Source organism: Anopheles stephensi, chromosome 2 (assembly GCF_013141755.1).
Source record: "Anopheles stephensi strain Indian chromosome 2, UCI_ANSTEP_V1.0, whole genome shotgun sequence".
NCBI lineage: Eukaryota > Metazoa > Arthropoda > Insecta > Diptera > Culicidae > Anopheles > Anopheles stephensi.
The window spans coordinates 2,042,406-2,056,901 of record NC_050202.1 but is presented as its reverse complement, the minus strand read 5'-3'; the positions used below and the strand labels follow the sequence as shown (position 1 = coordinate 2,056,901).

At 47.7% G+C, this 14,496-nt stretch overlaps 2 protein-coding genes across 2 annotated transcripts; one reads left to right on the top strand and one right to left on the bottom strand.

The window, feature by feature from the left end:
* The first annotated feature begins 1,277 nt into the window (after window positions 1-1,277).
* Window positions 1,278-4,667, top strand: LOC118503063 (probable cytochrome P450 9f2). The gene is made up of 2 exons (XM_036035930.1): window positions 1,278-1,763; window positions 3,090-4,667. Exons 1-2 carry the CDS (start codon window positions 1,552-1,554, stop codon window positions 4,507-4,509), a joined length of 1,632 nt encoding a protein of 543 aa, XP_035891823.1. The 5' UTR covers window positions 1,278-1,551; the 3' UTR covers window positions 4,510-4,667.
* Window positions 4,548-9,161, bottom strand: LOC118503060 (helicase POLQ-like). The gene is made up of 5 exons (XM_036035927.1): window positions 8,493-9,161; window positions 5,740-8,417; window positions 5,276-5,659; window positions 5,040-5,174; window positions 4,548-4,976 (listed from the first exon to the last, which is right to left on the bottom strand). The coding sequence occupies exons 1-5, from the start codon at window positions 8,851-8,853 to the stop codon at window positions 4,905-4,907; spliced, it is 3,630 nt and encodes a 1,209-aa protein (XP_035891820.1). The 5' UTR covers window positions 8,854-9,161; the 3' UTR covers window positions 4,548-4,904.
* Between the last annotated feature and the right edge of the window lie 5,335 nt (window positions 9,162-14,496).

The window sequence follows — 14,496 nt, the reverse complement described above, 5'->3', positions numbered from 1 at the left end:
ACGATACCGCTTATGGTCATGATTATGTGTCCTCAACTGCCATTACTCCTCATCAACTTTCTGCCCCGCCCTCATCTGTGCACGTGAACCGCCTGAAAAAATTGCATTTCGGGTTGGGTCGGCCGGTATCATTTTCATGACATGGCGCTCTACAAATACTGGGTCAAACATATATCTGAGCATCTTTCTCTTGAACGCAGCTACAAGGTGTTCATGTACCAGTCGTTCACTCCATGCTGCATGTTTTTGGTGAGCTTCTGCTACAAAGGAGAGCCTTAAATGAATTATATCTATGCCATCCCAGCATTGTCAGGATCCAGATTGACTTACAGAACTAGGACTGTGAGGTTTCCACCCCAGAGTGGGCCTCTCTAGCGTTAGGATAATAAAAAAAGATCCATCTCTCTAACGCAAACCGTTTCTTGATAGACTCTGTAAATGTAAAGGTTCCTGATAGATAAAAATTATTCACCTTCACCCGGCCTGGAATGTTGATCATTGGAATTCATTAGTAATGGTTGGTCAGTCGCCTAGAAAGTGAGAATAGAGTGAAATTTTTCGCAAACCCATTTTCCTACAAAGCCAGCGTTGCATATACAGGATTTACGTTTATGACGCTTGGAGCGTAAATCTGGACATGGGTAATATAGCCTTTGAGACAATAAGTCTTTGTCCTTTGACTACTATCGGCAGCCACTGCTACTTCGCTAAATTGAAGATTTCTAATGCAACTTATCAGTCCCCCGGGGAGACTACCTGAAATAAAACAGAGTTTTATTAGTAAAGATAAGCACTATCAGAAGAAGCTACTACTCGCCGGCATGCTTACGTACCGACCTGGCTTGGGCTTGTTCCCCAACCACTTTTGTCAATCAATCGCTTCGAACTACGCCGTAATCAGGTACGCGAAAGATAGCCTGGTGCTACGGAGATCGGGCTGAATCATCGCCATGTACCGGCACGCAGGGGCTCGACGGTCGAGTTAAAACGGGTTTTAACTACCTTTTTTGAATTATAAACAATGGATCACGAGGGGTTGTGTGCGTGAGCGACATTCGGAAGAGGAATTCGAGCGACTACACAACGACTCTCTTAAGTTTCATCTTCACCCTTTAAGCTATTACAAATTTAAGATCATCAACGGCCTGAGGGCGCCCCACAGGTAAACGAAACGCCCTCGTCTCACATGTGAACTCCATGCGTCGTTCATTGCATGGACATTTTTTGTTGTTGTTGGAGAAATCTGCCCGTCACGATACCCCACTGCTCCACAGAGTTCTGATGGGTGGCAATTGGCATATGATGTTCCAACCCCCGGATCTTCTCACCCGCGCGACCCTTATCTAATCGCAACCCCATAGTAAGTGAAAACAAATAAAAAACATACACTCAAATATGATCGTGTGTGTGTCGTACGCGCAAACCGGATTTAGTATAAAATGGACTGACCGTGTCGTGGGATCGTTTCAGTGTTGTCGCAAAATTTGGCAAGTGCGATGCTAGGATACAAGGCTTGAGTGCGTGTGCTGAAAGTGAACAGAAGCTCCAGCAATGGAGATCGATCTGATGATACTGATGCCGCTGGTGGCGATCCTCGGCTTCATCTACTACTACATCACGAAGAATAATAAGTATTTTCACGACAAACCGATACCGTCGTTGGCGACCGAACCACTGTTCGGGAGCACACGACGGCTGATGATGAAGCAGACTTCGTTCAGTGATTTTATCGTCGATATTTACAACAAGTTTCCGCTGGTTAAGTAAGTACTCAGGGGGGATGTGTAAGCTGTGCAGGACACAGGGGCATAAGTCAACAGTGCTGAGAGAGAATCTTCACAACGAAGAGGCATATTGATAGTTGTGATAGGCAGAAGTCGAATTGTTGTGCTGTCTGTTGTGTCCACCGTCTGATAACCTGTGCTATCGTGGCGTTCATGATAGCGAGCTTATCAAATCTTTTTTTAGAATATTTTGCGAATTGTATCTCACTTCAGCACTGACAACCTCACGCGAAGTACAAACGATGAAACTGATTGTAAATGTACTAATGAGCGTATTTATCTATTGGAGGCTCCAGCTCTGCGATAGAGTATATTACGTTCAGCATTAAGAAAATTGGTCCTTGGAAATAAGAAAAAATTGTAAAAAATTCGCTTCGAAAACTAAGGCCTTACTTACTTACTTATCAGGCGCTACAACCGCTTTGCGGTCTTGGCCTCGATACCGCTCACGGTTTAGCGCCGTCGTCTGCCAATCCGCTATCCCGCCCGTTCTGGCGGACGCATCAACGCCATCACTCCATCTCAATGGCGGGCCTACCACGCCTCTTCTGTCCGTGTGGACGGCCTAAAAGGACTTTACGGGCTGGGTCGTCCGGTATCATTCTCATGACGTGACCAGCCCACCGGAGCCTGGCGAGTCTAATGCGCAGCACGATGGTAAGATCATCGTACAGCTCGTAGAGCTCGTCATTGTAGCGGCTCCTCCATTGTCCTTCCACACATCTTCTTCTTCTTCTTTGGCACTACAACCTCGAGAGGTCTCGGCTTGCCATTTCTGGCTTTCTGTGACTTAATTTTACCCGTAGAAAAGTAGTCAGCCTTAAGTGCGGGGAGGCGGTCTGGATGGGATTTGAACCCCGGCCCTGCCGTGTGAAGACCGGCGCCGCTGTCGCCTCGGCCACCGGACCGCCTCGACACTCATACGGGGCCAAAAATCCTTCTGAGCATCTTCCTCTCGAACGCGGTTAAGAGGGCTTCGTCAGTTTTGGACAGAGTCCATGTCTCAGAGGCGTATGTGAGTACTGGGACTATAAATGTTCTGTACAGTCCCAGCTTCGTCCGTCGCGACAGGTATTTAGAGTGGAGAAGTTTCCTCAGGCTGTAGTATGACCGGTTGGCAGCCAGCACCCGTGCGCATAACTCAACATCAATGTTGTTGTCGGTGACTCGCTTGATTTGACACGCTCTTTCATCGGAAAAGATGTTCGTTAGTTGGTATCTCAAGGCTGCGACTCTTGACTTCACCCCGACCTCAGTTTATCATTTTTTAACTAAGCATCACTTGTCCTTCTCTCCGCATTCCAGAGTCTTCGGTATGGTGGACACTATGCAGCCCGTGTTTGTGGTGCGCGATCCCGAGCTGATCAAAAAGATTGGTGTGAAAGATTTCGACTACTTCGTCAACCACCGGCCAGTATTCGGTAACAACGAAGATTCACACAGTACGGCGCTGTTCAGCAAGACGCTGATTGCGATGAACGATCAACGGTGGCGCGACATGAGAGCCACACTCAGCCCTGCCTTTACCGGGAGCAAGATGCGTCAGATGTTCGATCTGATCGTCGAGTGCAGTACCAACATGGCGAAGTACTACAAGGAGGAGATCCGCAACAATGGCGGCCGGGCGCAGGAGCACGAGATGAAGGATGTGTTTACGCGGTACGCCAACGACGTCATAGCGACGTGTGCGTTCGGCATCAAGGTGGACTCGCTCAAGAACGCGGACAACGATTTCTACATGAACGGCAAGAAGATGATGGCGTTCAACCGACCGATCGTGGTCATCAAAATGATCGGATTTCGGCTGGCGCCGAAGCTGATGAGCTTTTTCAGCTTGGATCTGTTCGATCGCGAGCAGAGCGATTTTTTCGTCGAGATCATCCGGGATACGCTCAAGACGCGGGATGCGCACGGTATCGTGCGTCCGGACATGGTGCACTTGCTGATGCAGGCACGCAAGGGTGCCGCCGGGAAGCAGCAGCGCGAGGAAGAAGATCGTGAAGAGGTGAAAGGTTTCGCGGCCGTAGAAGAGTCGGACGTGGGCAAAACTGGCAAGGGTGTGCAGATGACCGAGCTGGAGCTGGTGGCCCAGTGTTTGATCTTCTTCCTGGCCGGGTTTGACACCGTCTCAACGTGTCTGACGTTCCTCGCCTACGAGCTCACCATCAACAGAGACGTCCAGGACAAGCTGTACGAGGAGATCCGCGCGACGAGCAATGCGCTTGGCGGAGGTCCGCTCACGTACGACGCGATCCAGGGCATGCAGTACATGGACATGGTGGTGTCGGAGGCACTGCGCATGTGGAGCCCGGCACCCGCCACCGATCGGGTGTGCGTGCGCGACTACGTGGTGGATGATGGCGATCGGCTCAAGTTTACCATCGACAAGGGCACGGTGGTGTTTTTCCCAGTTGCCGGACTGCACCGCGACCCGCAGTACTACCCGAACCCGGACAAGTTCGATCCGGAGCGGTTCAACGAGCAAAACCGCGACAAAATTAACCCATTCACCTACCTGCCGTTCGGTATCGGGCCGCGCAACTGCATCGGTTCGCGGTTCGCGCTGATGGAAGTCAAAGCCATCGTCTACTACATGCTGCTGGAATTCTCGTTCGAAAGAACGCCCAACACCCAGGTACCGCTGCAGCTGGCCAAGGGGTTTGCCGGCATGCGCAGCGAGAAGGGGGTGCACGTGGAGTTCCGGCCGAGAAAGAAAGACAATTAAGGTTAGTAGGTGCGCTTTAGGCTTGTAAAAGAGAGTAGTGGTTGGAAAAGAAGAAGAATTGCTCCTTTGCTTTATTTAGTGCAGCAGGATTTCGGCTAAGAGGTTCGTTAAGTTCAAATAATGCTAATGAGAATACAAATAAGTACAGGATCACTGAACCGCTTTGCGCTTGTGTTCCGTTTGTGTACGCTACCGGGCGGAGGAGGATGAGCTTTTAAAGCAAACAGCCTCTCCAACTATAATTCGCCAGTCTCTTCATCATTTGGTCGTTTTTAGTTCACTTTTTCTTAGTTCAGTCCAACTTCATTAAGTTTTCTTCAATTCTAAACAAACAAAACTACGACTCGCGCGGAGAAGAAAGAAAAACACCGACAGATCGTGACGAAAGATGCACTCTAACGGTTCAGCTGGGAAAGATACTCCTCCGCCTGTTCGCGTAGCGCGTCGACCTCTTCCATCAGTTTGGCCTGAAAAGAAGGGAAGTAGATAAACGCTCGAAGGTTCTCGGTACACGGTCTGGCCGTCATTACCTTCGCGCTAAGGATCAATTGATTCGCGGAGCGGTAGTTGAGATGTTCGATCGTTTCGACCAGCTCCTTCGATTTGGCACGGGCGATTGATGCTAGTGTGGTGTACCCTGCACGGAACAGCTGCTTGGCGCGACCCTGCCGGTGGGAGCACATTTTAGCGCGTTAAATCATTGTTCGACGAGGATGTCGCTCTTGATCCACAATTACTCTATCGCGCTATGACAGCGTATTCTTACCAGCTTCACCGAAGGTAGCTCTAGCAGTGGAAGCAACTCCAGCGTGCAATAGTGTGTCAATCGCTCCGTCATACCCGTCAGCAGGTGCTTGAAGGCCCACAGCTCCGGGATCTCCTCGCACATCCGCAGCAGACTGTAAGCCGTACCAGCCGTGCTGGTCATCAGTGTTTGCAGCGAGCCAGCGTTCACGTGGTACCGGTGGGCCACATCCTGCAGTGCGGTTTGTTTCCACAGCTCGTGCACGATGAGCAGCCGGATGAAGCGCATCATTCTGTACTGCGTGTCACCGGACGTTGACCGGCGCGTAAGAATCTTGGCAATCAGCCCGTTGTTGATACCGTATCGTTCAGCGATCTTCAGTTGCTCGTTTGTAAATTGGTTTACCTGACGTAGTGTTCGAAAGAAAAATCATATTACAACCATTCTATACATTAGCGTAGCTTGAAAGCACAACATTGACATACCAAGATGATGAAATCATCCTGCTTCATCTGCACCTCGCGACCATCCTCGAGCAGAATCAAATGAAGCAGGTCGTACTCGTCCAGCACGCACAAACGCTCGCCAAGCGTCTTCATCTCGTCGTAAAATCGAACGGCTCGCTCCATATCGAATCCCGCCCGGATTGCTGCCTTCCCAAGCCGATTCACTTCCAGCGGACTGGTTCGCTGAATCGTTTTAACTACCTTCCCCGGGTGTGCTGCTGCTTTGTGCACCCGGACAAACACCGGTCCGGCGGCGGAGCTTTCGTACTGTGCGCTGCCAGCCGATTTCGCCGCTAGAGTTTGCGTTTCTTTGTCGGATTCAATTTCCACCAGCATGTTGGGAGGATTGCGCAGGCAACTGTCATGTCGCGCCTTGATCGCGTTGCCTTGGTAGAGCTGGACGATCGTTTCGTCCGTGACCGCTTCGAGATCGATGGACCGTCGAGTGGCTTGCTGTGCTAGCAGGGTGCATCGCACGAGTGCCTGCAATGCTTCCCGCGTCTCGCAAAGCTCCAGCCCGATGGCGCTAAGTATGAGCGACTTGAAGTGCGCACGATCATCGGCTAACAGTGACGATTCGGCTACGTCCATCGGGGCGCAAAGCATCTCACACACCTGCGGTATATCGCGCTGGGTGCAGATCAGGATCGAATCACCCGTTTCGCCGAAACCGGCCCGACCCGCACGTCCCACCATCTGCTTGTAGCGGCTGAGCGTGAGGAAGCTGTTCCCGATGTATGGCGAGCGTATGATGACACGCCGCGCCGGAAGATTTACCCCAGCGGCGAGCGTTGAGGTGCACACGATCAGCGAAAGGATTCCGGCACGATACGCATCCTCGATCGTGCGACGCTCGTCCTGCGTTAGCCCGGCATGATGGTACGCCACACCGACACGGAACGCTAGCGGAAGAATCGGCGCAATCGAACCATCTTCTTTAAGGGCTCGGATGATCTGCTCCCTCTCGTCCGCCCTGTGCTCTGCTAACCGAGGCGGCAGATGGTTCGCCAACATCGCACACAAACTCTCACATTTGCTTTTGGTGGGACAAAACACCAGGCACGAGCTGTCGGGAATCACCTCCAGTATCAGCCGCACCACATGATCCGTATCGATGCGCCGCAATTCTTCGGCACAATCCGGGAACTCGAGCGCCCGCTTTTCGCCGAAAACATTCTCCGCGTGGCCCGCCTGTTCCCGGCTGCGCACCTCGTACATATCTTCCCCACACTTGACGTACTCCTTCAGCTCAACCGGGCGAAAATCACGGCTGTAAACATCCGCCAGCATAAACCGGGCCACCTCCGTAAGGTTGCCGATGGTAGCGCTCATGCCCACGATCTGGATGCCGGCACGCAGCACCAGCACCTTCGTGATGAGCATCTCCAGACAGGCGCCACGACGCTGTTCACCGATCATGTGCAGCTCATCGATCACGATCAGCCCGATTTCGTTCGCACGACCCGCTTGCACCAAGGAATCCATCAGCAGCAACGCTTTCTCGATCGTGCACACAAAGATCGTGTTCTTCTTGCGTCGCTTGCGGGGCGGACACTGTCCCTTGCCTCCGCTGTACTCCTCCAGCAGGAACTGCAGCTCCAGCGCAAACGGACTGAGGGCGATCATTTTTTCCTGCGCCAGCGACACGTACGGCACAATAAACAGCACGTTCCGCAGCCGGCAGATAATCTCCCGCAGCATCAGTATTTCGGCGACCAACGTTTTACCACCGCTGGTAGGCAGTGCGTAGATGAGATTCCTGCGCTCCTGTATCGCTGGCAGTGCAAGACATTCGCGCTGCCAATCGTAAAGACCATCTATACCGCGGAAGTCATGTAAGATTCGTCGGACGGTGTTGGGTAACCCGTAAAACGGACCCTTCTCGAGGAAGAGCGAGGAAACCCGGGGCGGACCGATGGACGGCGGTGCAATCGCCGGCTGATGGATCTCCTCGTCCCAGTTGATCGCTGCCAGGCTCGACGAAATCTTGGGCTGCGGCGAACCACCACTGCCGCTGCCCCCTTCCGGGACGATATTCGTCAGGTCGAGCAGTGTCCGTTCGCAGTTGGCAAAAATACGCTGCACTTCGCTCACCTGCAGCCGATGCTGCTCGCTGTCGTGCGCAACCCGCAACGACGAACTCAACAACGGGGACGTATGGCAGACAGCATCACGCTGGGATCCGAATACTGGATCAATCTTCTCCACGCCCTCATCCACCACGGTTTGATCGAGTCTCATATACTGCGAGCAGATGGCACGGTTTGTGTACACCTCAAATGCGTGATCTTCGACACAGAGCTGTGATGGCGGCGCGCCTTGAACGCTGCTCAGCCGTCGAAGCTTATCGCGGATGAAATGATCGGTAGTTTCGGGTTGCTGCTCTTGCTCCTGCTGCTGCTGCTGCCCACACGGAATCATCACATCCAGCAGATAGTCCTCGTCGTCCTCATCCTCGAACCCGGTGTTGATGGTCTTCCGTTCCGAGCAACCACTATCCTTCGTAATGCTGGAACGATTGGTAGAGACGTTCTCTTCCTGCTCGCCACCTTCCAGCTCCTCTCCGTCCATGCTCATCTGCAGGACAAAGATGGTCCGTCCTCCTGCGGTCGATTTTCGGCGCTTCGGAGTGCTGGCCGCCATTTTGTCCTGGGCCGCTGTTAAGGAAGAAAAGGTAAAACAATCTAGCTGCTAATCACGGCCTGCTTTACTCAACGCTTTCTCTGATCTACCTCCCAACGAATGTGATCGCTTCATTTGAGCGCTCAGCGCAACGCGGGACGAAATGAGCGACGGTGATCGCGCTCTAGTGGTGGTGGTGGTGATGGCCGGTGGAGCCGCCGATGTGATCCGCGGCCTCTCGATGCTATCCAAATCGACCGCATTGAGCAGCGTATTATCCATGTCCATTAGCTGGATCGTATCATCACGCCGCTTCGTCGTCCGAACGGCGACCGGTGGCCGTACATTGGATGTTGCCGGACTCGGTCGTCCATCTAGCGGCTGTAAACCTCGCCGCGTCTTCGGAGCCAACACGGTTGCCGGTACCCGGAAGCTACGGTTGCCCAGTTTGTTGGTCGCACTTTTCGACATGCTTTCTCTGTACACGTATCGCACTTTTTACACGATAACTAAAGAACATTTACTATACACGCAATATACATTATGCTACACGCTATGCATACGACGCATGCATAGCGAATTGAAAGAGTACTTTTCACTGGAATTTGGCCATGCCGGGATTGTTGTTGTGGTTGCAGAGAAAGTTGTTTGGCTTGTGTTGATCTCCTATCAGCCAGCGAGCGTTGGGCAATTGCGTTGACAGTTCAGAGCTGTCAAATTTCAACACGGTGTGCGCGGTCTCATCGTTTGCTGTGGATTTTTTATCGTTTTGGGCTTTATTTAAACAATACATCTCGTTTTAGTATGTTATCCACTATATTTAAGGAAGAATAAGTGAATTTATAGCGTTTTTTATCAACATACTCCAAATACTACCAACAAAGCGTACTGCGCACCACATCGCTTTGACAACTCTGAGTAGCTGATTGAAAAGGAATCGCCCCGAACCGTTGAAATATTTCAACCAACCGGCGTGAAACATTTCGTCGTTGTACTAATTTTAAAATGGTCGTTATTTCAAACGGCAAGCTTAACAATCTTGGGCCCATTGCGGGTAACTGCACTTTATTTCCCCCTATGTCATCTATACTGCCTTCGAATCTTGTATTAAAACGTAAAAAAATAACCCCATCTTCTCTGTTTCATTTTACATTTTATTTTTTACAGGTTTAATGCTGGTATAAACAAAGTAAGGTAAAGAAAATAGTTCGCACAAGGTACAGAATTACGCGTAGTTGTTACATGTTCAAAAAAGTTCGGGGGAACGTTCAATAAATGGAACTGTTTGCTTTCTACAGAACACGTGTTAACAAGCGTATTATTCAACTGTTTCCTATCCTTCTTCTTTACACGCTTATACTCCAGAGTGGAAGTATTAGTAAAGAGCCACATGCTTAAATGCTACATTCTACGCTTAAACTAATACAGGCTATACAAATAAACTGATGATGACGCAGCGAGTCTAGGGTTTTCTCTTTTATGTAGGAATCCAACCATTTTTTCTTTTATTTTAATATTTTCTCGTCCTTATGCTTAGAGTAAACGTAATCCTAACACGCACACCACGCTACGCTAGGCTATGTGGCGAGCGGTGGTAGTGCTGGTGTCCGACAAGAGTGTAACTTTATATACCAACAACAATAGACAACTACTAGTGGGTGTGAATAAAAAAAAAGTACATCAAGAGGCAGAAATCTTGCGTTTGTAAAACAAAAACAAACAAAAAAAGAATAATAAATGCACCTTTTCGTTCACTATGTTTATATGACTCCCTGTCTCTCTCTCTCTCTCTCTCTCTCTCTCTCTCTGATCGCACAGATTAGTAAATCTGGTAAACTTGCGCTTGTTGATTCGTTTCGCTCAACCGTCCTGCACCACTCTCCGCCTAAGTTCTATTTTCTGCTTACCTTTCCTGCTTTGTTGTTGTTCACCTTTTACAGTTTGTGCTACATGTCTCGTTGTTGTTGCTGTTTGCCGACAATTTGGTTTTGGTTTTTCGTTTTTTTTCTCTTCTTTATAATCATCATATAAATTAATATAAATTCTCTTATTTAAGACTAGATTAACAAAAAAAAATTGATTGTTGATTTTTTTGTCAAAAGAAACAAAGCGTAATAAAAAGGGGGAAGGGGGGTGGGTGGGGGGGAAATTAAAAGAAAAAAAGAAAACTCCCTAACAGTTCAATTATCAAACAAACAAAGACCGAAAGCGGTGTAAGAAAACACGTTTGTTGCTAAAGAAGAAGAAGAAGAAAAATCTTCATTTGGGCCCCTCTTTTAAGTAGGTTAACGGTGCGCTTCCGTGCAGCTGTTAGTTGGCCACCTCACTACATCTTCTCACGGTAGTAGTAAGCAGCAATAATCCTATCCTTAGCTTCTACGTTACTAAACTGTGTATAGCTGGGTGTACGTCAGCTACCAACACACCATGTTTTCTTCTATGATCTATCTTCCTCTTATTTAAGATCTTCTTTATTTACATCCTTTTTTTCCTTCTCATATCATTTCAATATCCTTTCCTTGCATCCTTTTTCTACTTTCTATTTTTCCTCTTTCGCTTCCTTTTCTCCTACACTTCTTCCAATGTGTGTATCTCTATCGTTCACCTAACTCTACCTAGTAATGAGATCAGTCTGCCATAAAAATAAGTCTCACGCAATCCTTTGCTCTGTCCGCTGGTGGTGTTGTACCGTAGTATTATCAGCCAGAGCAAGAGCGGAGTTTACTGTTCTTAGTGATAACTGTTGTAACTGGTGCTTGTCGCTTAATCCTGTCGTCCACCGGAACTCGGAAATTTGTTTAACCTTAACTTCTAGGGGCATTCGCTTTAAGTAGTTCAGTATGTAGTGCGCGCACGTATGCTTGTGTGTGTAATGGCTTGTTGAAGGTATGTGTACTTGTATGTTCTCTGTAGCAATGCTAGCTGGCTAGTAGTATGTGTGTAATTTCACGCTTCCTCATTATACTGTCATTCCTGTCGTTCCCATGCTTTTTTTTCTATTCTGCTTTGCTTCTGTCTCTCTCTCTCTCTTTCTCTCTCTACAGGCTAGCTTACTACTTCTTTGGCAATAAAAACAATTACACTCTAAACATGAAATGCCCAGCGATGTACAAAAGAAAGGAAAAAAAGTCGTTGTCCTCACCTGTTTGCCACTGTTGCCTGTCTGTCTGCCTGTTACTCTCTTTTTCACTCATTTCCACCTAGTCTTAAGTAGTCTTTCGTTTTCCCTTGTTTATTTGCCGTTTGTTCTCCTCTAGTTCTATTGCTCTTTTTCGTAAGAGTTCACTTGCAGCTCTTTTTATGCACCTTTTCCATCATTCTCCAGCGGTTCTGCAATCTTCAAGATTATGTTTTGCAAATAAATAAGTGTGTTCTGTTTTCTTTTTGTTTCAAATTTAAACCCATTTTTGTAAATGAGATTTAAAATGAATCGCGACACGAGAATGGATTCATTTAGTCAGGTGCAGCAACACCTTGCCTAGCGGGTGGCGGTTTCAACCCCAATCGATCAATGCACTCCCCGTCCAAACAAACGATGTTTCTTCCGACCCCTATCGATGCTTATCGTCGATCAAAAATGCACCACACAGAATAACTGGAGCAGCACTTGGCTCGCGATTGCATGTGTGTGTGTGTGGTGCGCTGCATTTCCGATGCAGCATTCTTCCCCTACTTTCCTTTTCTACACCAACCGCCGTGTACTTTGTACGGGTGCGACAGAAGGCTTCAGAAAACAGTGATGCAATTGCGCCCCAGTGAGAGAAGGCCAAAAGAGGTAAGTGTTTCACTATGTACGAGAGCAGAACAGGCAGACAGATTTTGGACACTTTCCGTTGGTTTTCCTCTCTACTAGCATACTAGCTTACTACTGACACTACTACTACTACTACTACTACTACTACTACTGCTTCTACTAGTAGAATTTAACGCGCATCGTGACGCACCATTGTTTTTTCACTACTTATCAATTCAAAAGCGTATGTGGTTTCCAATTCTTGTTTTTTGTGTGTTTTTCTTTTTTTGTTTTCCTTTTTCACCTTTTACCTTTCTTTTATCCTTTACATATCCTCACGCACTTTAGTATATATCTCGCCCTAATTTCCCACTTTTTGTTTCGAATTTTTACATTATGAACTAACTCAAAAAAACTGTTATGTCTCGTAACTCCGTTTAAAAAAACAGTAAACATTTGGATTTTAAAAGGAAAAAAGACAAAATCCAAAACGGAAAACAGAGCAATGAATTGGAACACGAACAAGTATTATAGAAATGGGAAAGAAAAACGTAACAGATTACAGAGGTATGATATAAACGAGAGGATGATTTAACGATATTGATCAAGCAAGTAAAGGTGGATAACCATGTAAATGTTCCGACCCTGGACAGTCCCCCAGAGGTATAAAGAAAAGGGTTTATAAGCGCCCGAAAGCATAGATGGGATTGATATATGAATGGATTGCTGCTTCTTGGTGATCGGCCAAAACTAGATCTAGTTCATTGAAGCGACTCTCGCCTCCTCCTTCCCTCCGAGCGCTCGCGCCCGTTACTTGTGCCACACAGATGGCCCTACTATTTACATTCGACAGCGTAACGTAACGCAACGGAAGGGCTACAAGAAGGGCCCGGGGGGCGCCACGCGAGTTCTCCTGTCACGGATATCCGCAACACACCTTCCGTTCTTCTGAGAAAACCAATATATCCAAGAAAAAGATAAAGAAAAACAGTGCCAACTTCCTATCAGCCATTTGCTGCTGCTGCTGGTTTCTTCTTCACACCCTCCGGCGACTACCGAAATGCAAGTACCACCACCGGGAGGAAAATACTCTCGCTTCCCCTCCACGCTTTCTTATCTTTTTGGGGTGACTCGGCGTGCGTGCGTTTCTTCTGCGTTCAATTCTGCGCTGTCTGTGTGAGCCTTTCGCGCCGTTCTTACACCGGCGCACCACCACCAACCGAGGGAGGGGGGTGGACAATTTACAAGGGAAAGGTGGTGGATATGGCCAGGCGGCGCCTGTGTCGATGAAGTGTGAAGTAATTTTAAAGTAAAATTCAGTCAGAGTGTAGTGCGTGTGTGGTTCTGTCCCTTTAAATGCTATCGGCCACCGCAACAAACCGGAGCACATGTGTCTGTGCGTGCTTGCGCGTATTTACTTTCTCTTGCTTCCCTCTCTGTTTGTTCTTCTCGCCTTCTTTTTTATGCTGTCTCTTTTCTCTCTCTCTCTCTCGCTCGCTCGCTCGCGAACAAACGTATCGTTTGTACATTGTCGCGACTCGCGCGTTATCGCGATATCACGGACGAGGCGCGCAGCAGGCCATGGAGGCGCGCGCTCGGTCGTGAGTGGCTCCGGCGAAACACGCAGAGAAGTTATATATGATAAAAAAAAATGAAGAAAAACGATAATAAACGTGGTTTGTGTTGCCGATTCTCATACATAGTAACAAGAATGTGTGAAAATTTCAATATACATATACATATATATATATATATATATATATATATATATATATATATATATATATATATATATATATATATATATATATATATATATATATATATATATATATATATATATATAACTGCGCGCGCAAACACGTAGCGCTTTACCTAATATCTGTGTTTTTCCTTCCTATTTTCACCTTTAGATTTGCAACTTTTCAACAGAACTCTTAGTATAGAATCGAACATGGGATAGAAGAAGAAGAAAAAAAAAACGAGCGCAAAAATGTAAATTCTTGTAACAACTACTACTGTGAGGGTATCGATGATAATTGATTAAAAAATAGCGCATTCATGATAAACTATAAGGGCGGAATGATAAAGAAAATAACGTAAAAATAGAAGAAGAAAAAAAAAGCGATCGGTAGAATGAAGAAGAGTTGGTGAGAAATTGGGCTGGGAGGAAGGGCATTACTCTTAACCTAGTTCTAAACTAATATGTACAACAAAAAAAAAACTACAAAACGATCGCGGAAGGAATTAAGAAGGTTGCCCTTGTTTTCCTTCTATCCTTCTCACACTCAACCCCCATCCTCCCCCCCCCCCACCCCACTGATCCGTGCGTGGACGAGGAGGTTGGAAAAATACGGATAAAGCTTATCGACAACTACACA